Source organism: Pimephales promelas, chromosome 3, assembly GCF_988280905.1.
Source record: "Pimephales promelas chromosome 3, fPimPro1.hap1.1, whole genome shotgun sequence".
NCBI lineage: Eukaryota > Metazoa > Chordata > Actinopteri > Cypriniformes > Leuciscidae > Pimephales > Pimephales promelas.
The window spans coordinates 24,852,445-24,873,931 of NC_142771.1; the positions used below are offsets into that span (position 1 = coordinate 24,852,445).

At 37.1% G+C, this 21,487-nt stretch overlaps 4 protein-coding genes across 5 annotated transcripts; 1 reads left to right on the plus strand and 3 right to left on the minus strand.

Moving 5' to 3' along the window:
* Positions 1-30: 30 nt before the first annotated feature.
* On the minus strand, positions 31-5,381 carry tspan4b (tetraspanin 4b). The gene is made up of 8 exons (XM_039686887.2): positions 4,827-5,381; positions 3,903-3,972; positions 3,127-3,318; positions 2,069-2,143; positions 1,864-1,959; positions 1,673-1,786; positions 329-412; positions 31-240 (listed from the first exon to the last, which is right to left on the minus strand). The coding sequence occupies exons 2-8, from the start codon at positions 3,969-3,971 to the stop codon at positions 172-174; spliced, it is 699 nt and encodes a 232-aa protein (XP_039542821.2). The 5' UTR covers position 3,972; positions 4,827-5,381; the 3' UTR covers positions 31-171.
* Positions 5,382-9,262: 3,881 nt separating this feature from the next.
* On the minus strand, positions 9,263-11,872 carry LOC120489773 (uncharacterized). Of its 2 annotated transcripts, none has more exons than XM_039686872.2 (2): positions 11,587-11,872; positions 9,263-10,898 (listed from the first exon to the last, which is right to left on the minus strand). In XM_039686872.2, exon 2 carries the CDS (start codon positions 10,593-10,595, stop codon positions 9,336-9,338), a length of 1,260 nt encoding a protein of 419 aa, XP_039542806.2. In that variant the 5' UTR covers positions 10,596-10,898; positions 11,587-11,872; the 3' UTR covers positions 9,263-9,335. The 2 variants fall into 2 exon arrangements, with proteins under 2 accessions (XP_039542806.2, XP_039542805.2); XM_039686871.2 differs by having other exon boundaries at positions 9,263-10,902.
* Positions 11,873-14,125: 2,253 nt separating this feature from the next.
* LOC120489767 (uncharacterized) lies at positions 14,126-17,150 on the minus strand. The gene is made up of 2 exons (XM_039686862.2): positions 16,734-17,150; positions 14,126-15,662 (listed from the first exon to the last, which is right to left on the minus strand). The coding sequence occupies exons 1-2, from the start codon at positions 17,002-17,004 to the stop codon at positions 14,167-14,169; spliced, it is 1,767 nt and encodes a 588-aa protein (XP_039542796.2). The 5' UTR covers positions 17,005-17,150; the 3' UTR covers positions 14,126-14,166.
* A 1,224-nt stretch (positions 17,151-18,374) lies between these two features.
* On the plus strand, positions 18,375-20,880 carry unc119c (unc-119 lipid binding chaperone c). Its single transcript, XM_039686885.2, has 5 exons — positions 18,375-18,968; positions 19,065-19,178; positions 20,086-20,176; positions 20,296-20,468; positions 20,565-20,880. The coding sequence occupies exons 1-5, from the start codon at positions 18,686-18,688 to the stop codon at positions 20,696-20,698; spliced, it is 795 nt and encodes a 264-aa protein (XP_039542819.2). The 5' UTR covers positions 18,375-18,685; the 3' UTR covers positions 20,699-20,880.
* The last annotated feature ends 607 nt before the right edge of the window (positions 20,881-21,487 follow it).

Below are 21,487 nucleotides of genomic sequence, written 5' to 3' on the forward strand. Positions count from 1 at the left end.
ATTGAATTATTTAGCCTTTTATCTGGTAAATTAATTTATCTGAGATTCGTCTGAGCTGTACTATAAGTGCAGTACTATAATCTATGTGCACATGCATATCACGTCGAGTATCTCTAATAGGCAAATCTGTTTAAACATTCATTACATATTCAGAATAGAGCGAAGGATGGGTCAGTCCATGTATTTTTCTGCTCGTAGGATTTGGCAGTACATCAGCATGGAGAACACCAAAGCAAGAATCTGGAGGGAGAAAAATGCAGTCGCATTATACCGGTGCTTAAATTCATATATTAATCAAACTATACCAGATACACAAGTTTAAAAGTACCTGAACAATTCCAATACAAACTCCGAACCCAAGCACTGAGGTGATGTTAGCCAGAAGCCAGTCCTTGGCCTTCTCATAACACGGCTAAAACACATTCAAAAAACAGTTTTATCAGCTGGTCATCATCCCAAAGTAAGCCGTGACCGTAATCAGGGTCTCGGTTTGATTTGAGATAATGACTGGCTGGAACTACATCTTTTTTAATACATAGTTACCAAATACATAAACAAACGGACATGAAATTGTAATTGTACTCCATACCATTCAGATGTTTGGGGTTAGTAACTTCTTTCACTCTTGGTTTCACAGACAAGTCAGTCTCAGACTAAAATGCATGTTTGAGCTGCTTTAACTGAAAGCAACTTGCTCTAATATATCTTAAAATATGTCAGTGCCGTTGTTTTGTCTCAAGATTCAAACCAGTAATGGGTTATATATAATAAGTTATTATTATATATAATAAGTTATTAAAGTCACTTAAAGGCCCTAATTGAACTAAGACCTAATCCTGGCTTAATCTAAGACCTGTCTGTGAAACCGGGCCTTTATGATTTGGAAAGACAGTCTTATGCTCACCAAATCTGCAATTATCGGATCATAAATACAGTAAAAGCAAAAATTTCTATTATTTTTCAAATTTTAAATATATTTGTAAGAAATTTGAGAAAACTAAAAATTGTTTACTGTAATATGTCATTAATAGCATAATACGACTTAAAATATGATCATTTTGAAGATATTTTGTTTGTAACTGTAAATTGTAAGTTCTGATTACAATTTAAAATAAAATTAAAAAATAGTGATTTTTTTTTAATGTGTACATTTTACAATGTAATTTATTCCTGTGATGACAAAGCTGAATTTTCAACATCATTACCCCAGTCTTCAGTGTCAAATGATCCTTCAGAAATAATAACCATAATATGCTGATTTCTTACAAAAATGCATCGTTTCGCTTCAGATGGCCTTTATTAACCCCCTGGAGCCGTGGTTTGGATTACTTTTATTATTTATGGATGCGCTTTTTTGGGCTTCAAAATCTCCGGTGCTACTCACTCCCATTATACAGCTTTGAAGAGCCAGAATATTTTTAATAGCCTATAACTTTGATTGTGTTTGGCTGAAATAAGAAAGTCATATTATGCAACACCTAGGATGGCTTGAGGGTGAGTAAATTATGGGATCATTTTAATTTTTTGGATGAACTAACACCTTAACATATCAGATTTATGTAGGGTTTGTGCCAGATTTCATTTTATAATACGCTTATGGTTGCAATTATCAACCGCTGGCAGGATTGAGGGACGTGTGGTACTGACTCCATGACCCCAGAAATGTTCTGACCTCTTCCCAATGATGGCATTCTACAGATTTATCCCTGCAGCAAGAGAAAGGAACTTTGCCTTCTGATGTTTTATTGTGCCAGTCGGTGTGGTTGCTCACGCCACAGCACTTGAACTGAAAGAGACAGAATCCATGATATACATTGAAAAATCTTATTCTTCATATTTGTGACCGTTATAAACCCAACTCACAATCGTCTGCATTTTGTTCCAGGAATTTTGCAGCCCTTTATTTCTTTCATAGTCATTCATTCCTTCTCTTAGGTCATCCTTAGCCTTTTTGTCCAACTAAATGGATGAAAACCGAGACAAGCGGATAAACAGGAAGTAGAAGGCAAAGTGTTTTCCTGAAAGGAAAGGCTGAAATATTTGCAAGGCTCAGACGTTAGTCTCTTACCTCTTCATGATACACACTCAAAACCAAAATCAGTGCCATTTCTGTCAGGACTAGAAACAAGAGGATCACAAAAAACTGAAAGAACAAGAAAAAGCTATTAGAGTACATGAATGACAACAATATTCCCATAGGGATAAAACTCACCAATTAAATATTTGTATTAACGCATTTACTTCTCGTAGGCAAAAGTGATATGCCTTCCTCTGCTTCTCAGATATTTAACCTGAAAAGTATCATTCTGGTCTCAAATTTGCCAAAATCAATCAAATTCTTAGATTTCAATATGAACTAAAATATTTCTCATCAAATACAAGTCCAAATTATTTGAACTATACTGCTATAGACACTAATTTTTTTACCTATAAGGAGAAATATTAGAGAGGATGATACTTGAACTTATTTTTTTTACAGGAAATTAAAATAATTTAATTATGTACATTATTAAATTAATATACTGCCGTTCAAACATTTTAATTTTAAATGTTCTGGAATAAATTATCTTTTATACTGGCATCATGGGTGGCAAAAATGACGTCAAGGACATACAGCAGAAACTATTAAAATATTATTACATTTTAAATAACTGTTTTCTATTTTAAAATGTAATTAGAGCTAGAGTGGGCAAAAATATATATGAAGAGTTCAGATGCAAAAGCCTCTAAGTGCCATTTGAAATTTTCTTCTAAAATGGTCATTTTTAATCAAGCTTATATATTCAAGTTCAGTAATTTCACTTAAATGACAATTAATAGGTAATCCTCATTGCAATTTAAGTGAAATTACTGAACTTAAATATACAAGCTTGACAAAAATGATCATCCTAGAAGAAAATTTCAAATGGCACTTAGAGGCTTTTGCATCTGAACTCTTCATATATAAACACATTTTGTTGGTTGAAAAACTCTTCACATCCTGAGAGCAATCAATAACATCTGGTCGAAATATGTAAACGATGGAAATGCTAAATTTTCAGCAGCTATTATTCCAGTCTTCAGCATCAGATGAGGACAGTTTCCGCACTTGTTTTACAGATGTCAGTAAGGATCCAGGTACCTTACCGTCATCAATAGACACTTCTGCTCTTTTAGAGCACCAAGGCATCCGAGAAATCCTGTCACCATGGTGACGCCCCCAGCAACAAGCAGCAGGTTGGCCGCGGAAAGTGAAGGGAAGGACAGCGGTAGAGATGAAAACTCAGACTGTGTGAAGGTGAGCCACACCCCGACACCAAATAAACCACATCCTCCCAACTGCACAAACAAGCAGGTAAAGAAAAATAACTTTGCATCAGTTTAAGGTAGGTCATAGGAACAAGTGTAGGCCTGCATGGCCTGTATAAACACAATAGGCTAGTATTGAACATACTTGCATATATATTCTTAAATATTTTGTGAATATTTATTGAACAAATGGAATACACTTCTCGTATCACCACTCAAACGTTTAAAAAAAGCCTTCTTTTTTAATGATTGTACAGAACATTGAAACATACACTATAGTGTATGTTTCAATGTTCTGTACAATCATTAAAGAAGAACAATACACATATTCCACATATTTTTACAGTGTATACTCCAGCCTTCAGTTTTATGATTGACTGAGCAGCGTTCCATGACTGTTTTTCTGTTACAACGTTACAAGCAAAAGTGACATCATTCACTCAACGATTCGCTGAGTGAATGATTCATATTCGATCCACAACATTCACAGGAACGCCACTACTGGGACACGTAACAGTTGTTTCTGATAAGTTGGTGAATATGGTGATGTTAACTGAAAATAGATCCTCCATTTTCCAAACTGATAATCTGCAGAACCCTAAAACAGAACTAACCCAAAAGATGAGGTTGAAGATAAACATGAGGTACTTCACACAGCAGAGGCAACCTCGTGACGCAGACATTCTGCAAGAAAGACAGGAATAGAATCAAAAAATGATGATTGATATATATATATATATATATATATATATATATAAACGTATTGTGTGTGCTTTTAACGTGTGCAAACTTTCACACTCTCCTGAACATATCATGGAGAGGAAGTGCTGTTTCCAGGCAGGAAGAAACCACCCTTGTGTTACTGCTGATGGCATTAACTAGAAAAAGCCATTATGTTCCATGACTAAAACATACCTACTCATGTAGGGCCTTTCTTATACTTTAATCTCAAAGAATATTGTGGACTTATATGTGCGCCACTTCATGTTCCATGAGCAGAAATCAACATTATCATGTCGGTGGTAATTTTGAATGTGCTCAAAATGTGACCACAGAGCATATTACGGGACAAAATGTAAACATATAAGCCCCCTCAAAGTCAGGCAGCACATGGATTTATGATCTGATTTCAGTGGTATGTCAGTAATGGTTCTGGAAATTGGCACCATATGTATGCTGGAATTAAAGAGTTCTTTAAATATGAGATCATATGAAACCTAAATAGTTTCTTGTGATTATAAATGCTGACAAAAGTGTGCTTGAAGTGTACCTCCACTTTTTTCTTTTTATATACAACTCTTTTTTTAATCAATTCTGCCAGTCCATAAAATATTTTTTTTTTCTTTTTTGACATAAATGGAAAACACAAATTTTCATCTATCTTGTCAGTCTATCTCAGTAAATCAAGGTTTGCTCAAAATCACTGTCAACAACATTGTTTTCTCTATCTGCTTCAGTGGATTGTAAACAGTAGCCAAATCTATATATTTAATATTCCAAAATTTACATTAAACATCAACCCAATATAGTAGCTTTACCTTTATTTAGGTGGAGACAGAAAAAAGTGACTGACGGGCAATTGAAAGGTGTCCAGGAAAAGAGTTGAGCTTTCACTGTGTCCTGAATCCAAAGCTTCCTATATTGTCTTTTTGTTCTTACGTATTGATGAAGTTCATGAGATCCTGCTTTATTTATTCATTGACCGATATTATCCACATCACAGATGTGATTCCTCCAGTACTCCAGGGTGTGAACGACAAAAAAAACAACAAAAAAAAACCTAAAAGGCTTCTGTGAAGTGATGAACTTAAATGATTGGTCTTGCAGTTTCCAGGCACACAAAATTCTTCACAAGCTTTTCTTTCTTTGTTGTTTAATTCCGTCAGACTCGTATCATTTCTCTCTTGGGTTACTCATTGCATTACAAAAAAGAAATCCTTTTTTTTTAAGTTAATAACACAAACAACATAAAAATATTTGTTTCTTGTTAGTTTGTTCCCTCAACCTTAATTGCTAATTCCCGGTTGTCTTTGTCTTTCTATCTTTTCAGCTATTTTCCTCCCTCTCTTGTTCCAAATAACTTCCAGATGTATCAGCCCACCCCTCTGACTCTTTCCCTCTCTCCTCCTCCTGCTGGTCTCCTGAGAATCCATTCTTTTCTAAGACCCTCCTCTCCTGAATCTTTCTCCCTCCCTCTTTCTCTTGGTTTTGTCCAAACAATCCTGATATGTGGCCAGCAGACACACATTTGAGGCTTTGCAGTCCTCTGTGTGTCTTTTTGTTTAGTCTTTAGATATGTAATCTTTTAAACACACTACTAACCCTTTGTAGAACTCTCAAACACTTTTTGTTACTAACATTTGTAATTAATGTATTTTCACATATGGTGAACATGATAACAAGAAATAGTGATACCAACCAGTACAACATGTTACAACCATAGACTGTAAGGTTATAACCAATCGTTTATGTAAAGGTTTACAACCAGGCATATGTGCTTCTGCATCAGTGTTGTTGGCCTATCATCTTCCTTTGATTTTCGGATTAGGTTATGGTTTGGTTAGATCAGCTTTTTTGCCCTCAAGGGGCAATTTGTTTCACAAAAACCTGGTTAGGGTTAGGCTCCATATAGCCTATTAGGATACAAAGAGAAAAAAGTTGGTAATCTTGTCAGGAGCTCCATCTGGTGGTCATTTGTAATAGTTTATTCAGTATGTTAGATGAATATGAAGTTTGCTGTTAATGGGCTTTTACACGATAGAAAACAATGTCTCCATGTTATGTATTTCACACTGGAAAATTATGTCAGAAATAGCCAACCAAAAAAACTTGTTCGATATTTAAGAAAAAAACATAGATTCTGATATATTTTAAATTATTTTTGGGTGAACTAACCCTTTAAAAATGCTAAATGGGATGGCATACTTGTAGATCTAAGTCCACGAGACTGAAAGTCCGCATGAAGTGCGCCATTTGGGACAGGGGGCCACTATGCATTGTGAGTGCTTTGATGACTCAACGAGCGGTGTCTCATAATTATTCATAAGACTAATTTTTCTTATCCTATGAGAAGATACTGTTTCTTAATTATTCCTGACACCACGTGGATTTTTCCAATGACATGTCAAAACTGATACCGCGCTGTGCAGTAGATGAGCAAAAGTTCCAGTGCGTTGCATATCTTTCCCCGCGATGCTATCAAAGCTAGACTCTGGCTGCGGTGGTTGGCCGGCCGTATCGAAACTAATGTGTGTGTAGCAAGCATTTTTATTGCGAGAGAGCTTCAAGAACTGGAGAATGGTGGACTTCGGCCTTGTTCACCAATCCAAGTTGCGTCTTGCTAGTGATGCGGTACCAAGTCCCGAGGACTATCCCTTCAGAGGTGGTGTTTGTGGCTAAAATTTAACCCTGTCTAAAATGTAACTCTGAAAATGTACTTTTTCATTCAATTAATTTTCATTTTTGGATGAACTATCCGAGGGTAACAAGTACCACTACTTGAAACAAGAGTATGTTTCCCCAATATTTAGCTACGCAAAAGTTGCAATTGTTTTAGTTTTCTGTTCACTTAAAAAAATGTACTTTAGGCCTATACATGCATTATGCATGTATAGTACCATAGTACCCCTGTAATTTTTAAAAATGTTATACCGTTTGAATTGTACACCATTATTACAAAAAGGTACACAGTTTATGTTCTTGCTAAATAAATTGCTCCCAAATGTGATTGTTGTAGCCTATGTATCGCTTTAATTAGGCGTAGTAGCCTACTTTCCGGCCTGTAATCTAAAGCGTTACCATTTTATGCATCTATAGTGAACGTTACAAATGATGAAGGATGATTATTAATTAACATAGGAATTATTTAGTCTTAAAGTTTGTTTAATTCACTTACTGATTTATTTATTTATTTATTTATTTTGCAGTCAAAATCCTGTATTTCAATAGAAATCCATGTGATCTGCAAATTCACATGAGGATGAAGTATTTCCTCATGCAATTTTGGTTCAGTTTTGGTAATGCAAGGTTCAGGTTGGCATGTGACTTCGCCGTGTTGACCAATAGAAACCTTTTTGATTGGATAGTTGCTTGGCTTCTTTTTGAGCTATTTCATATTTGGGCCTGTGCAAATGCCCACCCTTGCAGTCTTTGCACTTGACCACTTGTCTACTTAAAGTACATGCCGTGTTTCCTGTATTTGGCCCAAGTGTTAAAGTAGACATGAAGACTGTAAGTGTGTGTGTGTGTGTGTGTGTGTGTGTGTGTCGAACTTTGCCCAATAAGACACACTTATAGTGTTGCAAAAATGCACGTGTTTGCAGAGCTTTTTTATTTTTAATACTTGGCATTTTAAAATAAACTTCTAAATGTCTTTTCAGTAGGCCTAGTCCTTATATGTAACAAAATGCCAATTAAAAATTTTTGTGCTTCTAATTAAGTTATAAAAAGCAGTAGCAAATGTTGTACAAAATACACAGCCGACTCATCTTTGAAAAAATGTAGCCTACAACATTTTGTGCAACACTTTGTTTTACTACTAATGATTTAGTTTTTATCAAGGACGTAAACAAATGCCAGCGCTGGCTTTATTAGACACTTAGTTATGCTATTTTGTGTGTCTATGACAAACGCGTTCAAACATTTTGGACCTGAATTTTTATTTGTGTACAAATTTTGTAAATTTATTTTCCATGTATACTTTATGGCGTAATTTTTCAGTTTGATCAAGAACGTAAACTAATGCCAATGCTGTTTGGTTATAGAAGCCAGTTAATTCGATGCTATTTTGTGTATAAGACAAACGTGTATAAAGCTGAAAAAATGATATGTGATTGCAACAGCAAACTTCAGCTGCTGTATAAAACAACTTTAAAAAAACGGTATTACTCAGTCATTTATTCAGTTAATATTAAATGTTTAATCAGGAGATAACTGTATCTCAAAAGATAACAAGTAGCAGTAGGATTTGTAAGTAACAGTGTATCGAAATTCTTATATAATAGTAGTATAATAGAGTAGAATAATAATAATAAAATCTACCATTCAGAAGCGTTTTGTAAGAGCTGTGTTTGGGAAGGTTTTGCTTGATTCTCTTCATCGCTGCTTTCTTGGTCTGATTCTGGCTCAAGTTGATACGGCAGTATTGACAACATTTATTTACATTTGACCAGAGCACAAGCAACTTTCACCCCTAAAGGTAATGGGCGAGAAGTTTCCGCAGTTTAGCCAATTACAACACACCGGCCCAACTAACCAATCTGAGCCTATTGTCTGTTTCTGAGGGAGTGGCTTCATTATCAACCGGCGGTCGTTCAAATTACAGAGAAAGCGGCTTACAATAAAGGTGAAATTTATGGAAAATAAGGCTTTAAAAAACAAACAAACATGATGACATGTTATATTGCACCCCATAAACACAATCATGCAAAGAAAAAAAGCAGTAACCCACCCCTTTAAGAGTTTTAGATCATTATACATTGCGCCATTTTTCATAATAAATTGAACAATCAAAAAATATTTACAAATCTATATTTCTTAGTCCTTGTTTGATACACGTGATGTAATCAAGACGGTCAATTATATTAAATCCTTAAAGCTACATTGTGTCTTTTTTACCCCCATCTAGCGGTGAAAATCTATATGACCATCCAGTGAATATTAGTTTCTGTTCCTCTCAATTCCGATTTCGTTTTAACTCCTACGGTGGCCAACGTAGTCCAGGATTAACATGGCTTCCAGTTCGACCTCGCCCATGAGTGTTAACTCAAACGTAAACGTGAAAGGCGAAGCTTGAATTAACGGGTATGTCCCTCTTTGGGATGCACTTTCAAGATGGAGGGGCAACATGGCGACCGACATTAGAACTCCTTACCCGTATGTATTTTCAATGGCATATTATACACTCACGAGAATACTTTATTCCTTGAACGAAGTAAATATACATTAATGAGCACATATATTTTTGAAAGAACTAAGTGTTTTTAGCTAAGAATAAACTAAAAGAGTTACACAGTGTAGCTTTAACGTTGATCCGTTGAAGAAGTCTATTAGACAGCTGTGGTGAGACAGAACGTTTCTCCTCCGTTCAACTCCTTCTCTTCACTTTTGTCATCTCCTTTTTGTGTCTTGTTCTCTGCCAGTGTTTCTCCTGCCTTGTCATCCTCATCTATGTAAAGCAGAGGTTCCTGCTTCTCCCATTTCTTCGCCTCTTTAGTTCCTTCCCCACCCACTCCACAATTAGACATGTCACCTTCGTCCAGGGCGGCGAATGTGCTGAGCACCATATCATCTCCATCCTTTTTCCCATCATCAGGCAGAAGACCCTCCTTTACTTCAGCGTCACATTCAACCCCCGCCTCCAGATTCACAGGCCCCGCCCATGCATCATCCTCCGCTCCTTTTTTCTTCTTGGAACGTTTACTTTGTCCATTTACGTACAATGGGCCAAATGTCCGTGAGGTGTTTTTCTTTCGCCGTTGGACAAACAGAATCATGCCTACACATAGCACACAAATGACTGTCACACACACTATGATTATCAATAACCAGTTTGTTTGAATGGGAAGAATACTTTGCTCGACATTTCCACTGGCGGTGACAGAGGTAGATTCGGTGGAGACCGATTCTTCATCAATCATCGAGAGTGAGTGCCCTTCAGGAGTAGTTTGAGACAACTGTGAAGATGATGTTAGAGTTGCAGTGGAGGTTATTGTGCTGGTCTCCATGGGGTTGGACGGAAACGCAGTCCAGTCTGCAGTTTGTTGAAATGGTATGGATGTGGGATTGAGGGCTTCTGTTGAATCAGTAGACATACTATCAGCTGCTGTGGTGATTTCATTTGTAGGATGTTTTTTAGGACTGGTCAACTCAGAAGAAGTAAAGCCAACAGTCGTTTCATATTGACGTGTGCTTGGGGCTTCTGAAATTTCTGTTTCCATATTAGGAGGCACATTAGTGGTGATCACTGTGGTCTGCTCTGTTTGATCAGAAGCAAATTCTGTTGTTATTTGTTCAGTCTCAGTATTGAGTGGCATGTTCACAGCTGTGCTCAAATGAATAACAAGTGTGGGTTTTGCATGATACAGATCTGGTTTTGTCTGTAGTTCGGTGACAGTATTTGTGTCCAGCAGTGGTTCAGCAGTGCTGACATGATCAGTGGTGCTTTCAGATCTGAACAGTTCCTCCACAGTGTTGTTATTCGCTACTGTGGTGGTGATATCTGTCTGTGTTGACACTTGTGCATCAATGAACTTGAAACAGGCTACAAGAGCAAGATACAACCATAAATTGCTAAAAATGAGCCTCATGATGCTCACACTACTGCCTGAAAAGTCAGCAATCTCAGTCTTTGTGCAAAACAAAATTGCTCAGGTGAGCTGATAATGTCTTTGGAGATCCACTTTTGGAATGTGATAGAAACTGTAGGAAACTTCCAACACCTGACTATATATTAAAGGAAAGCATCTGGCAGAAGACATTCATTGTTTTGTTTTTTTCTTGTTCTCTGTGTGCTTGGTGTTCTGATGAAGTAATCTTGCGTGAATCTGGGGCGGAAAGTTTTGTTCTTCCTTTTTCTTCTCTGTCTCCGTTTCAGTGTAGCACGAGCGAATCTAGCTTTGAAATAAACATGTGACACAGTAAAAAAGACACCGGAAGAAAAAGACGGTTAGTCACAATATGATCACTCCTTTTTGGGGGTTTAAACTAAAATAAATCTAAATAATATAAAATATATTTTAAAAAATTCTAATTTTGGGGTTCATAGGATTTTTTTTTTTTAATGCTTTTAATATAAGTATCTTGTCCACTAAAAGGCTGCAAAAAACAGTTAAATAGTAAAACTGTTATATCAGATTGAAATAACTTTTGTTCTATTCTAATCTTTTTTTAAATGTAATTTATTCCTGTGAACAAAGCTGAATTTTCATTATCATTACTCCAGTCTTCAGTGTCACATAATCCTTTAGTAATCACAATAATCACCAAAGTGACTTTCTTGGGAATTGAGCCCCATGACATTGGCGTTGCTAGCGAAATCTACCAGATGAACTGCCCTTCATTTGACGGGCAGAATAGAGGTACGTTCACAGGTTATTTCAGTGCACATATACCACAGTTACTAGATGTGATTTGAGTGTCATGTGTTGATAATGTTTCTCCAAGCTGCATGTAGTGATTTATTTTCGTTCTTTTTATGTGGTCTCCCTGTTCTCGAGCATCTTATAACACCACAGCCACAAACTAGTTACAATTTGTCTCCCGTTTGATCCCTTATGAATAAGTGCAATTGCCACTTACCTTCATGCCTCTGGGTTAAGTCACTGCAAGCTCCAACCACCAAGACCAAACTGCACATGTGAAAATCTACACACTCTCGCATGCAATGTACACCTATATCCTGTTCATTTCTCTTCCTCTCTCACTCCTACATGCCCTCTTTCATTTCTCCTCCCACTGAAGATGTAATATCACTGCCAGCATCTGGACGAGAGACGCTGTTGCTGAAAGATTAAAAAACGTGCAAAAAAAGTATGTGACGTGGATTATTATCTGAAGCTGAAGTAGAAAAAGAGAAGCCAGGCGCTGATGGGAAGCTGGGTGTGTTGACACTTCTGTGGGTTTTATTGCTGGCTTGTCTGTACAACTGTTAAGTGCAATCGTGTCTGTTTGAGTGTATATATGTGCACGATGCATGTTTGATGGGTGGAGGAGGGTATTGCAAACTAAGAGGAGTGAGAAAATCAGAGAATTTTGTGCCTAAAGTAAAGTTTGCTTAAACTATTCTGAGATGTATGTCCTGCAAATTTCTCAATGTAAGTTTTTTTACAAGCAGGATTTGCTAATTGAAAATCTTAGTAAAAAATGTTAATTTGAGCATTTTTACATGCGTGATATCTTTTCTTTCTGTTGCCGTTTTACTTCACAGTACTTATCCCTATCATTTCCTCATTCTGATTACATTCAACACGTCTCTCACTCTTTTAACCACTCATGCACAACAAACTTGCATTATCTGTTATAGATCTCTCAAAATGGTGATTCACACCATCTCAGAATCAATATTTCAATCTTTTCAAGAGGATGCACAACGAGATTTCATAATGTTTGCTCAAAACATCACTAAAAGTTGCATATTAAATATTCTTTATTTTTATTTAGGTATTTATTTGTTTATTTTAATCAGGGAATGTTTTTTTATAACAGAAACATTCTGAATTTTCCAACAGTGTAACAAAAATGACTGTGGTTAAAGTTTCTGTGGTCCCTTCACTTTTCCAAGGAAGGAAAAGCACTGTATATTATTCTGTTTTATCTCACGGTTTATCTTCAGGACTTTCCTAATTAACTCATGGAAACTAATGTTGTATCAACTTAACAATTAAAGTAATCAATCTGTGCTTCATCAAACATAAGTTATATAACGCCGGGGCGACAGCGGCTCAGTGGTTCATGTAGGCTGTCTACAAACCATTGTTGGTGGTTAAATGGGAATCCCCGGTTCCACCTGACCAATGTGTCGAGGTGTCCATGAGCAAGACGCCTAACCCCAGCTGCTCTCGACGAGCTGGATGGCGCCTTGCATGGCTGACACCGCCGTCGGTGTATGAATGAATGAGTGAGTGAGTGAATGTGAGGCAAAATGTAAAGCACTTTGGTGGCCATTGGGTCTGTGAAAGCGCTAAATAAATGCAGTCCATTTACCATTTATATAAATACATGTTTTTTTTTATAAATAATGTTTTTTATTTGTGGATCCAAGTTTTTAAGTTAATATGAGCATTAAGACTACACAATAGTGATGTAGAACAAAAGTTAGACTAACAAAGAGTGTATAAGTTTGAGCAAACTAAAAAAGTTATATATTGTTACTTCTATACACCAAATGGATGTAACTTCACAGAAGAAAACACAACTTTAACAACAAAATGTAACATTATAGAGCTAAGACATCTATTAATTCTAAACAACATAATATTTATGCTGTCATGATGTCCCCATGTTTTGACCAAAAAAATCACAAATTGTTCATGTGCATCATCAGTGATCAAACTAAACATGCTCAGCTGCCTGTTATTTGGACCTAATGCTGCTTTCATGTGCTATCGGAAATTTCCTACTTCCCACTTCTGATGTTGTAATTACAAGTTCATCGTTTTCAAGTGTTTTGTTGTTGGAAAGAATTGGATTGCAGGTAAATTTTTGCCTATTTCTTAGGAAAATCTTATTTAAGCCAAAATGTTTTGAAGATATTTAATCAATATCCACTGGATTTAGAATAAAATGTGGCGGCCCGTTTGTTGAACATTACTCTTCCAATTTGATTCACCAGATAGTCAGCTTATTGACGAGTGTAATTTCAGTCAAATACATCCTATTTGTATTTTGTAAAAATGCATACAATGCATCATATTTACGTAAATATACACAGCTGTAGATGTTATATACATCTACACAGCTGTTGATGTTTATGTATATTGAATAAAAATGAACAGTCATATACAGTTCTCACTTTTGGCTTTTTTATGGGTCACCCAACTCGGAAACTTCAGACTTTCCCTGTAATAAATGTGACTTTAAAAGCCTCATACGACAATTCCAATATCTCATAAGTTTGTGTTCTATATTTGTAGTTCCCTGACAAAATGGAAGTTTGATCAAATAAACTAAAATTTGATTTTTTTTAAATCAAATTTTTTTTTTTTTAAATTTGAATTTATTCTTGACAGTGTTCAGCTGAGCACAAAATAAGGTCCATGTTTGATCACAAACATAACATCTTATTTACTTGTTCAAATAAAGTTTCCATCACAATCTCCTTGTGTTTTTGGCAGAAGCCTGTACCATCTGTTTCTGGTGGTGTCTTTCAAAAGTTGATAACTACGTGTCAGTGTCCGGCACCCTCTCCTCCTTCATGCGCCTGTTTGCGTACCAGAACTCTGTTATGTCATCCACAGTCACTTTAGGCTGAATCCACAGCCCATTCTCCTTCCTATCCTGTTCCTGTCCTCTTCTCTTCATCCTCTCCTGCCTCTTTCTGTCTTTCTGCTTTCTGTCCGCCTCCATTGTGGATCCATTGACATACCAGAACTCCACTCTCTCCTGCACCGATGCTTTGGGGTCGGCCCAAAGGCTCTCTTTCTCGCACGTCTGGCCTCCCTTCTCCCTCTGCTTCCTCTTCTTTTTAGAGACAGACAGACGCACCCACAGGAAGATGGTTATTCCTAGGAATATGGTAGCAATCATTGCTAAAGTCCACAATGTGATGAAGCACATCAGTGTGAATTGACGAGATTTGGGGTTTGGGTTCAAACATTTATGCCAAGCTTTGCTTTCTGTGTCAGTTTTGTTTGTGGCATCGGTTAGGACACCTGTTATGATAGAGTTGTTGTTATAGGTGGTGGTACCACCGGGTGTGTCTGTTCCTGTAATGTTTTCTCTTCCTGTGTGTGCAGTAGAGTTTGTGAAACTGTTTATATGCTGCTGTGTCATTGAGTGATTTACACCACCTATCGAGGTGTGATATTCAGGTCCATCTGTAACCGTTGGGTCTCGTGCTGTTGAGGAAGCCGGTGTGATCATGGGAATGTCTGTGCTTTGTGATGTTGACCAATCGTTTCTCGCTGTTGCCGTACTTTCACCAATTGTATCTGCTGTTGTGTTGTAAGGTTCCTCTCTGTGTTCACTTGTGATGCTGTAACTTCCCTCAGTGCTCAGAGTTCCTCTCGACTCATTCGTATTAGCAAATGTGGCCTGGGTGGAGTTCGTTTCATAATTTCCTTCATCTGCTTTTGTTCTGTCACCCTCTTTCTCTGTCCGGTCTTTCCAGGGAACTGTTGAGACACTGCTGAGCAGGTCTGATAAGGTGTCTACAGTCTGAACTGTTCGTCCGTCATCAGTGTAACTCGCACTTGACATTGTTACTGTTTCATTATTTTGAGGCGTCACTCTTGCAAAGTTAGTGGAAACTGTTGTATGACTTGTATTTGTGTGGCTCATTGCAACACTGCTAGCATTGCTAATGCCTATGCCATCATCCATCATGCCTTGAGATGGAGTACTGCTGTTGTATTGATGCAGGGATGTTGTTTCCTGTGTGGACGCCACATTTGGGGTTGTATTTGGCTGTGTATGCACTTCACTGGGTAAATTTGTTGTGCTTTCCTGTGCTTTTGTGGTCAGAGGCGAGAAAGTTGTTGTATGTATTAGGATCTTGGGTTCTTGTCTTGATTTTGTTGTTGCTTGCGTTACTTGGGTGGTTTCAGTGCTGTCAGTTATGGTGTTTGTTGGCAGTGTGTTGAAATAAAGAGCTGAGGCGATGAGGAAGTGAGTGAACCACACTGTGATGGACAGTAAAGTCATCTCCATTGTGACTTCTGTAAAAGATCGAGACGATATGAGTTCAGCCATAATGGGAAAACATTTGAAAATAAAATGAATTCACTTACAATAAAGTTCAGTGCATTATACATTAGTACCATGAACTTACAATGAACATTGGTTTAAATGTTTGTAGTTAACAAATATGAATATCATTTTATCATGCTGATTTGGTGCTCAAGAAACATTTCTTATTACCAATGTTGAAAACAGTTGCTGCTTAATATTTTTGGTGAAATATATTTTCTTCAGGATTCTTTAATGAATAGAAAGTTGAAATAACGGCATTTATTTAAAATAGAAATCTTCGGCAACGTTAAAAAATGTTTTTACTTTTACTTTTGATCAATTTAATGCATCCTTGATGAAAAAAGTCTTAATTAATATCTGACCCCAACATTTTTAACAGTAGTATGAGTATGCATATATATTTTAATAAATATAAGATAGTATTGTTAGTTAGTTAGTTATTCATAAGTTGGACCTTATTTTAAAGTGTTACCACATAATTGATGCAGTTAGAGGCTTCGTAGAATTGTGTAACACTGTTAATTAATTTACTTATTTTTGTAATCACTATAAAAAAATTATTAAATATACTGCCTCTGCAGTATATTTAATTATTTTTAATTAAATATACTTTAATTTAATTAAATATACATAAATGTAAGTATTAAATATACTTACCCAAAAAAACAACACGCACCAAATTCTATTGGTTTTAGGTTTTGTTAGATCAGCATGTTGGTGTGCCAGTCAGAGCAAAAATAAGTCGTGTTTCCCGGCAATCTAAACTCCGTCAACTTTGTAATGTTTGAAATGTTGCCATTTTTCCCTGTGAATTTCTAATACTGATAGCTACTGCCAAAAAACACAGTTAATTTGATTCTGACTTGCCTGACTATAAACACTCCAGGCCTACAACAAACACACAACGTCACGAAGCAGCATAAAATCCACACTGCGCATTTGTATACACTAAAAACAGACGAGAAATCGAAAGCAAGATATGTCTGTATTACTTCTCGTTTAGGTTTAATCAACTGACAGAAACAAACAAACTCTACCTGATGTTAAGAACTCATCACGTTGTCTCTTCCTGATGCACTGTGATTTCTTCGTTTGCGCAGTGGTGCCTTCTGGGATACTTCTCTCCCCTCGCTGAAACTCTTCGAAGTGACGCGAGGAAATGACAGTTTGATCACCATGCCAACAGTGGGATGAGGTGAGAGGTTGTGCTGAAGAGGATGTGGTTGAGTGGCTCCACCTCTTCCCTCCATCAGTGCTGCTGTGGAAGCAAATAAAGAGCAGATATTTGAACACATCCTGTTGACTCATATTACATTCAGATTGATCAACTGCACATCCCTCTAATGAGGACGCCCACTCGTCACCACAGTACTGTTTTGATGAGATGACATAGATGTCACTAGAGTTTTGTCCTGAACACCAGTGCTTCTCAAACCTGTACGCCCCACCACGGCACATTTTGTGTGTGTCCCCCACCTAGCACAACGGATTCAACCCAACAGCTCATTAGTAGAGACTGCAAGACTTGAATTGGGTGTGTCCGCTGAAGGACACAAACAAAATGTGCAGTGGGAGGAACCAATAATTTTTTTTTTCTGAAAGACTAAAAATAATTGTACGTCAATATATTGATAAATATCTAGCATTAATATATATATTAATATTACACAAAGCCAGTAATACACACACACACACACACAAAAGAAACACGTTTATTGCAAGTTGATCTAAATTTAATGTAGTCTAGCCTAGACAACATTAAATTTAGATCGACTTGCAATTTAGACTGTCCAGGTCATATTTTCTTGGTAGATTTCTTTTATTTGTACATTTTCCATGGTGTTATTATGTTACATATGGCATTATACCGGCTTTCCATGATGATATCTACCTATTTTGACTAGCCTGTTCAAAGTTGCAGGTGAAGTTGTTCCAAAATAAAGTACATTTGAATTGGATGCACAGCCTTTGATATACAGACATACACTACCATACAAATGTTTAGGTTCAGTAAGATTTTTTTTTTCTCTTATTTTTACCAAGGCTTCATTCATTTTATAAAAACATAGAGTAATAAATATTATATTATGAAATATAAAATGGGTTAAAATACCAGGTGTAAAATGGGTATGTTCTCTCCCTAGTCTACTTGTGATCCCATCAACCAAACCGCATCTTAATACCATCTTAATAATCTGTTCTAGAGTCAAATATGAAGTCATCTGTCCGACAGCTAAAGCTTGGCTGAAATTGGGTCATGCAACAAGACAATGATCCCAAGCACCCCAGCAACTAGAATGGCTGAAGAAGAAATGAATCAAAGTCTTGCACTGGCCCAGTTAAAGTCCAGACCTCAACCAGAGGTACGTTAAGAGAGCTGTGCATAAACAGATGCCCACAAACCTCAATGTACAAAAGCAACATTTTAAAGAAAAGCTGACCAAAATTCCTCCACAATGATGCGAAAGACTGATACTATCATACAGAAAATGATTACTTTAAGTTATTGCTGCTAAAGGTGTTTCTACAAGCAATTAAATCATAGGGTGCACTATTTTTTTTTTAGTTATTTTTGCTAAACCATGACACGGTGTTATACGTAATGTGTTCTATTTACCTCACATGACTGTAGATAGCTGTGTGAGATCAATATCACATCACCACTTTTCCGTTGTCTGTGTCTATACACATCAGTCCTGGTCATCTCTTTCTCTATATCCACTCACTATCCTCCATATCTTAATTCTACTGCACATCTACATTCAATTCTATCTGTTCCTTTTTGTCCTTTCATTGATGCCATATTTGCTGTGTCCGTGTTTAATTGAGGATTGGCTTGGATTAGCTGTTTGAGATAGCCTTAATCTGTTTGAGTCACTGAGACAGTTTATGAGAGAAGAGCAGAGGGTAATCACAGAGTGTGCCTGACAACAGATGTGTTAGTTAACCTGACAGAAACACTCGAGGAAAATTTGTCAAAGATTTCTAGATGGACAGTGAGGTTGTCAAAGAAGTAACACAGAGTGAGGAAGAAATGGAGCAGGAACTGTCCTCTGAGAGAGGCGAGGACAGTGAACTAGAGGAAGATGAAGCTGAAGAGGAGGAGGAAACAGCTGAAATGCAGGGCAGAGGGGATAAGAGGGATGTGGTGGACTGGAATGGGTTTATTTCAGGAGAAGGTCTTGCAGCTAAAGAGGAGGCGCTGCTGGACTGGAAGCCAGGTGACCCTGTGACCCCTCAGTATGTCCTCAGACTACCAGGATACACAGACGGTGAGGACGACGCAAACAAAGCAGCTTATTTGTGGTTTTGTTTGTTTTACTGCACAATAGTTTTCTTTTCTTAACTATTATTGGTTTTGTGTGCAGATTACCTGTGCTCCCTAGAAGACAATGTCTACAATATTAGCTTCTCACGCTTTAAAATAAGAGACCTGGAAGGTGGATCAGTCATTGTGGACATTAAGAGACACTGTCCAACAGGTATGTTGGGCTGTGTGATTTTTTAAAGACAAATAACTTGGCCAAGTATGATGTCTCGGATTTTGATTGAGATTGAACTGTTTATGCTAATGAGGTGCCAAACGTGTCTATTTGAATAGTTTTAAATAATGCTGATTGGCTTCACTACACCAGTCAAAAGAATGAATCTGTATTTTGACATAGATGGGGTTATTTGACTCTTAGATGGGGTTTATTTGACTCTTCTTTTTTATTCGGTTCCCATATTGCTGCAATTGTTTTTATCACCTGGACGATATTGTTCCTCTCTCACTCTGGCTGATGCAGAACCCTTGGTACATTATTACTTCACGTCTGGATTAGTGCAATGCCTTGTTTATTGGCTTACCAAAATAAGCACACTAGAAGGTTGCACTATGTCAAAAAAGTGACCTTACCTTGACCAGATGAAATACTCACATTATTCACTTCTTATTGCTTCACGCTTTCGTTTTAAGATGCTCCTGCTAACATTTAAGGCTTAAATGTGCCTCTCTTCCTCTCTGACTTAATACCTGCCCACTGGGTCTCTTGGGTCATCTGAAATTGGCCTTTTGTACATTCCTAAATTTGTCGACTGTCAACTTTAGGTGGACCTTGGAAGATAATTTTGTCTTACCGCTCTCAAGCCATGAAACCCACTGCCCCCTTCTCTATTCATTTTCAAGTTTCAGCTTAAAATCTGAAACTTGAAACTTGTGTGAAATGTATTTTTGATAAATTGTACTCTGTGTGTACAATTACAAAATTGTGTTCTGTGTGTTTGTGTATTTGTGTATTGTTTCCTTTGAATGTGCATCAATGTATTCCTCTATTAAGCAATCTTTAGCTTGTGGAAAGGCACTGTGTAAATAAAACTTCTACTTCCTCTTCTTCTTCTTCTTCACAGAAATAAAGGATGTCATAGAGCTGGATGCAGGCCGTTTCATTCAGTATCATTTCAGTCCATCTTTTCTAAATCTTAGGAATATTGGAGCCACGTACGTCTTATTTTTAATATGATTGCTATATGGGCCTTTAGCAGATCTAAATACTGAATCAGAATCAATAACTATAAAAATAGTTTGTTTGCAATGCAGTTTCTCTCTCTTCTGAACAGACTCGAGTTTACCGTGGGTGGTAAGACGGTGAACAAATTTCGGCTGATTGAGAGGCATTACTTCAGGGATCTACTGCTGAAGACGTTTGACTTTGAGATCGGTTTCTGTATCCCACACAGCAGAAACACCTGTGAACACATCTACTGCTTACCAGACCTGGATTCACACACCAGTGAGGAACACACAAACATGATATAATGCATTTGCACACAAACTCATGGTGCGTATGTAAGTGGACAATGCTAACTATGTTCTGTTTTTTTTTTAGTTGCGGAGATGATCAGCCACCCTTTTGAGACGCGGTCAGACAGCTTCTACTTCGCCAAAAACAAACTGATAATGCACCATAAGGCAGAGTACTCCTTCAACCAGGGGCTGGAGTTCAATGAGAACCAGAGCTAAACACTTCACAATAAGGCAATGCAAATCGCAGTATGGCTGCAGAAGATATAATATACAGATTAGCGTTGTATATTTGGTTTCATAAACTAGATAAAGGCATGTCTTTGTTACTTTACTGATGTTTGTGCTGGGGTTATGTTGGTTTGCTTGCACTGTAATAAAAAAAAAAAACAGTGAATCAGGAAACATGCTGGTGATTCCATGTTTTGTCAACTCTGAGAATATACGTATAGGGTAAAGGGAAGTCCTGATGAACAGACATCTTGAGGATCCACAACATGCCTGGTTTATTTATTTATGGCAATTAATGCCCATTCTTCATTCTATTGCAACATAGCTCATAAACATCCTGTCAATTTTTATCACAACACAATTTTTTTCTTACCAGGGGGTCCTACACCACAGCATAATTGCAGAAATGATACCACTTTTTTTTAAAAAAACATATGTTTCAATTTAATTTCATTTATTGCTGGCAAAGCTGAATGTTAAGCATTATACTCCAGTCTTGAAGTTCAGTGTCCCATGATCCTTCAGAAATCATTCTAATATGATGTTTTATAATACATTCCTTCCTCCTCAAACATGTTTTTCACTTCTTCATGGCCTATTTTGAGTGGCATGAGGTTATTTAGACAGCAAACTGTGATCAGGGGTCACACATGCATTCATGGGGTCGAACGGATGCTCCTACTGAGATGAATGGGGGGGGGGGGCTTACTGTTCTTTCTTATACACGTATAAAAGAAATAACATCAGTAATAAAAGAGAAAGTGATTAAAAAGTGTC

Coding starts and splice junctions, on each gene's coding strand:
- LOC120489767 (XM_039686862.2), bottom strand. CDS start 17,004: ATGAGTCAACAGGATGTGTTCAAATATCTGCTCTTTATTTGCTTCCAC. Junction 15,663..16,733: donor TGATGAGTTCTTAACATCAG/GTAGAGTTTGTT, acceptor GATCTTTTACAG/AAGTCACAATGGAGATGACT.
- tspan4b (XM_039686887.2), bottom strand. CDS start 3,971: ATGTCTGCGTCACGAGGTTGCCTCTGCTGTGTGAAGTACCTCATGTTT. Junction 3,319..3,902: donor TCTTCAACCTCATCTTTTGG/GTTAGTTCTGTT, acceptor TTGTTTGTGCAG/TTGGGAGGATGTGGTTTATT. Junction 2,144..3,126: donor AGAAGTGTCTATTGATGACG/GTAAGGTACCTG, acceptor TTGTTCTTTCAG/TTTTTTGTGATCCTCTTGTT.
- LOC120489773 (XM_039686872.2), bottom strand. CDS start 10,595: ATGAGGCTCATTTTTAGCAATTTATGGTTGTATCTTGCTCTTGTAGCC.
- unc119c (XM_039686885.2), top strand. CDS start 18,686: ATGGACAGTGAGGTTGTCAAAGAAGTAACACAGAGTGAGGAAGAAATG. Junction 18,969..19,064: donor ACTACCAGGATACACAGACG/GTGAGGACGACG, acceptor TTTTGTGTGCAG/ATTACCTGTGCTCCCTAGAA. Junction 20,469..20,564: donor AGACCTGGATTCACACACCA/GTGAGGAACACA, acceptor TTTTTTTTTTAG/TTGCGGAGATGATCAGCCAC.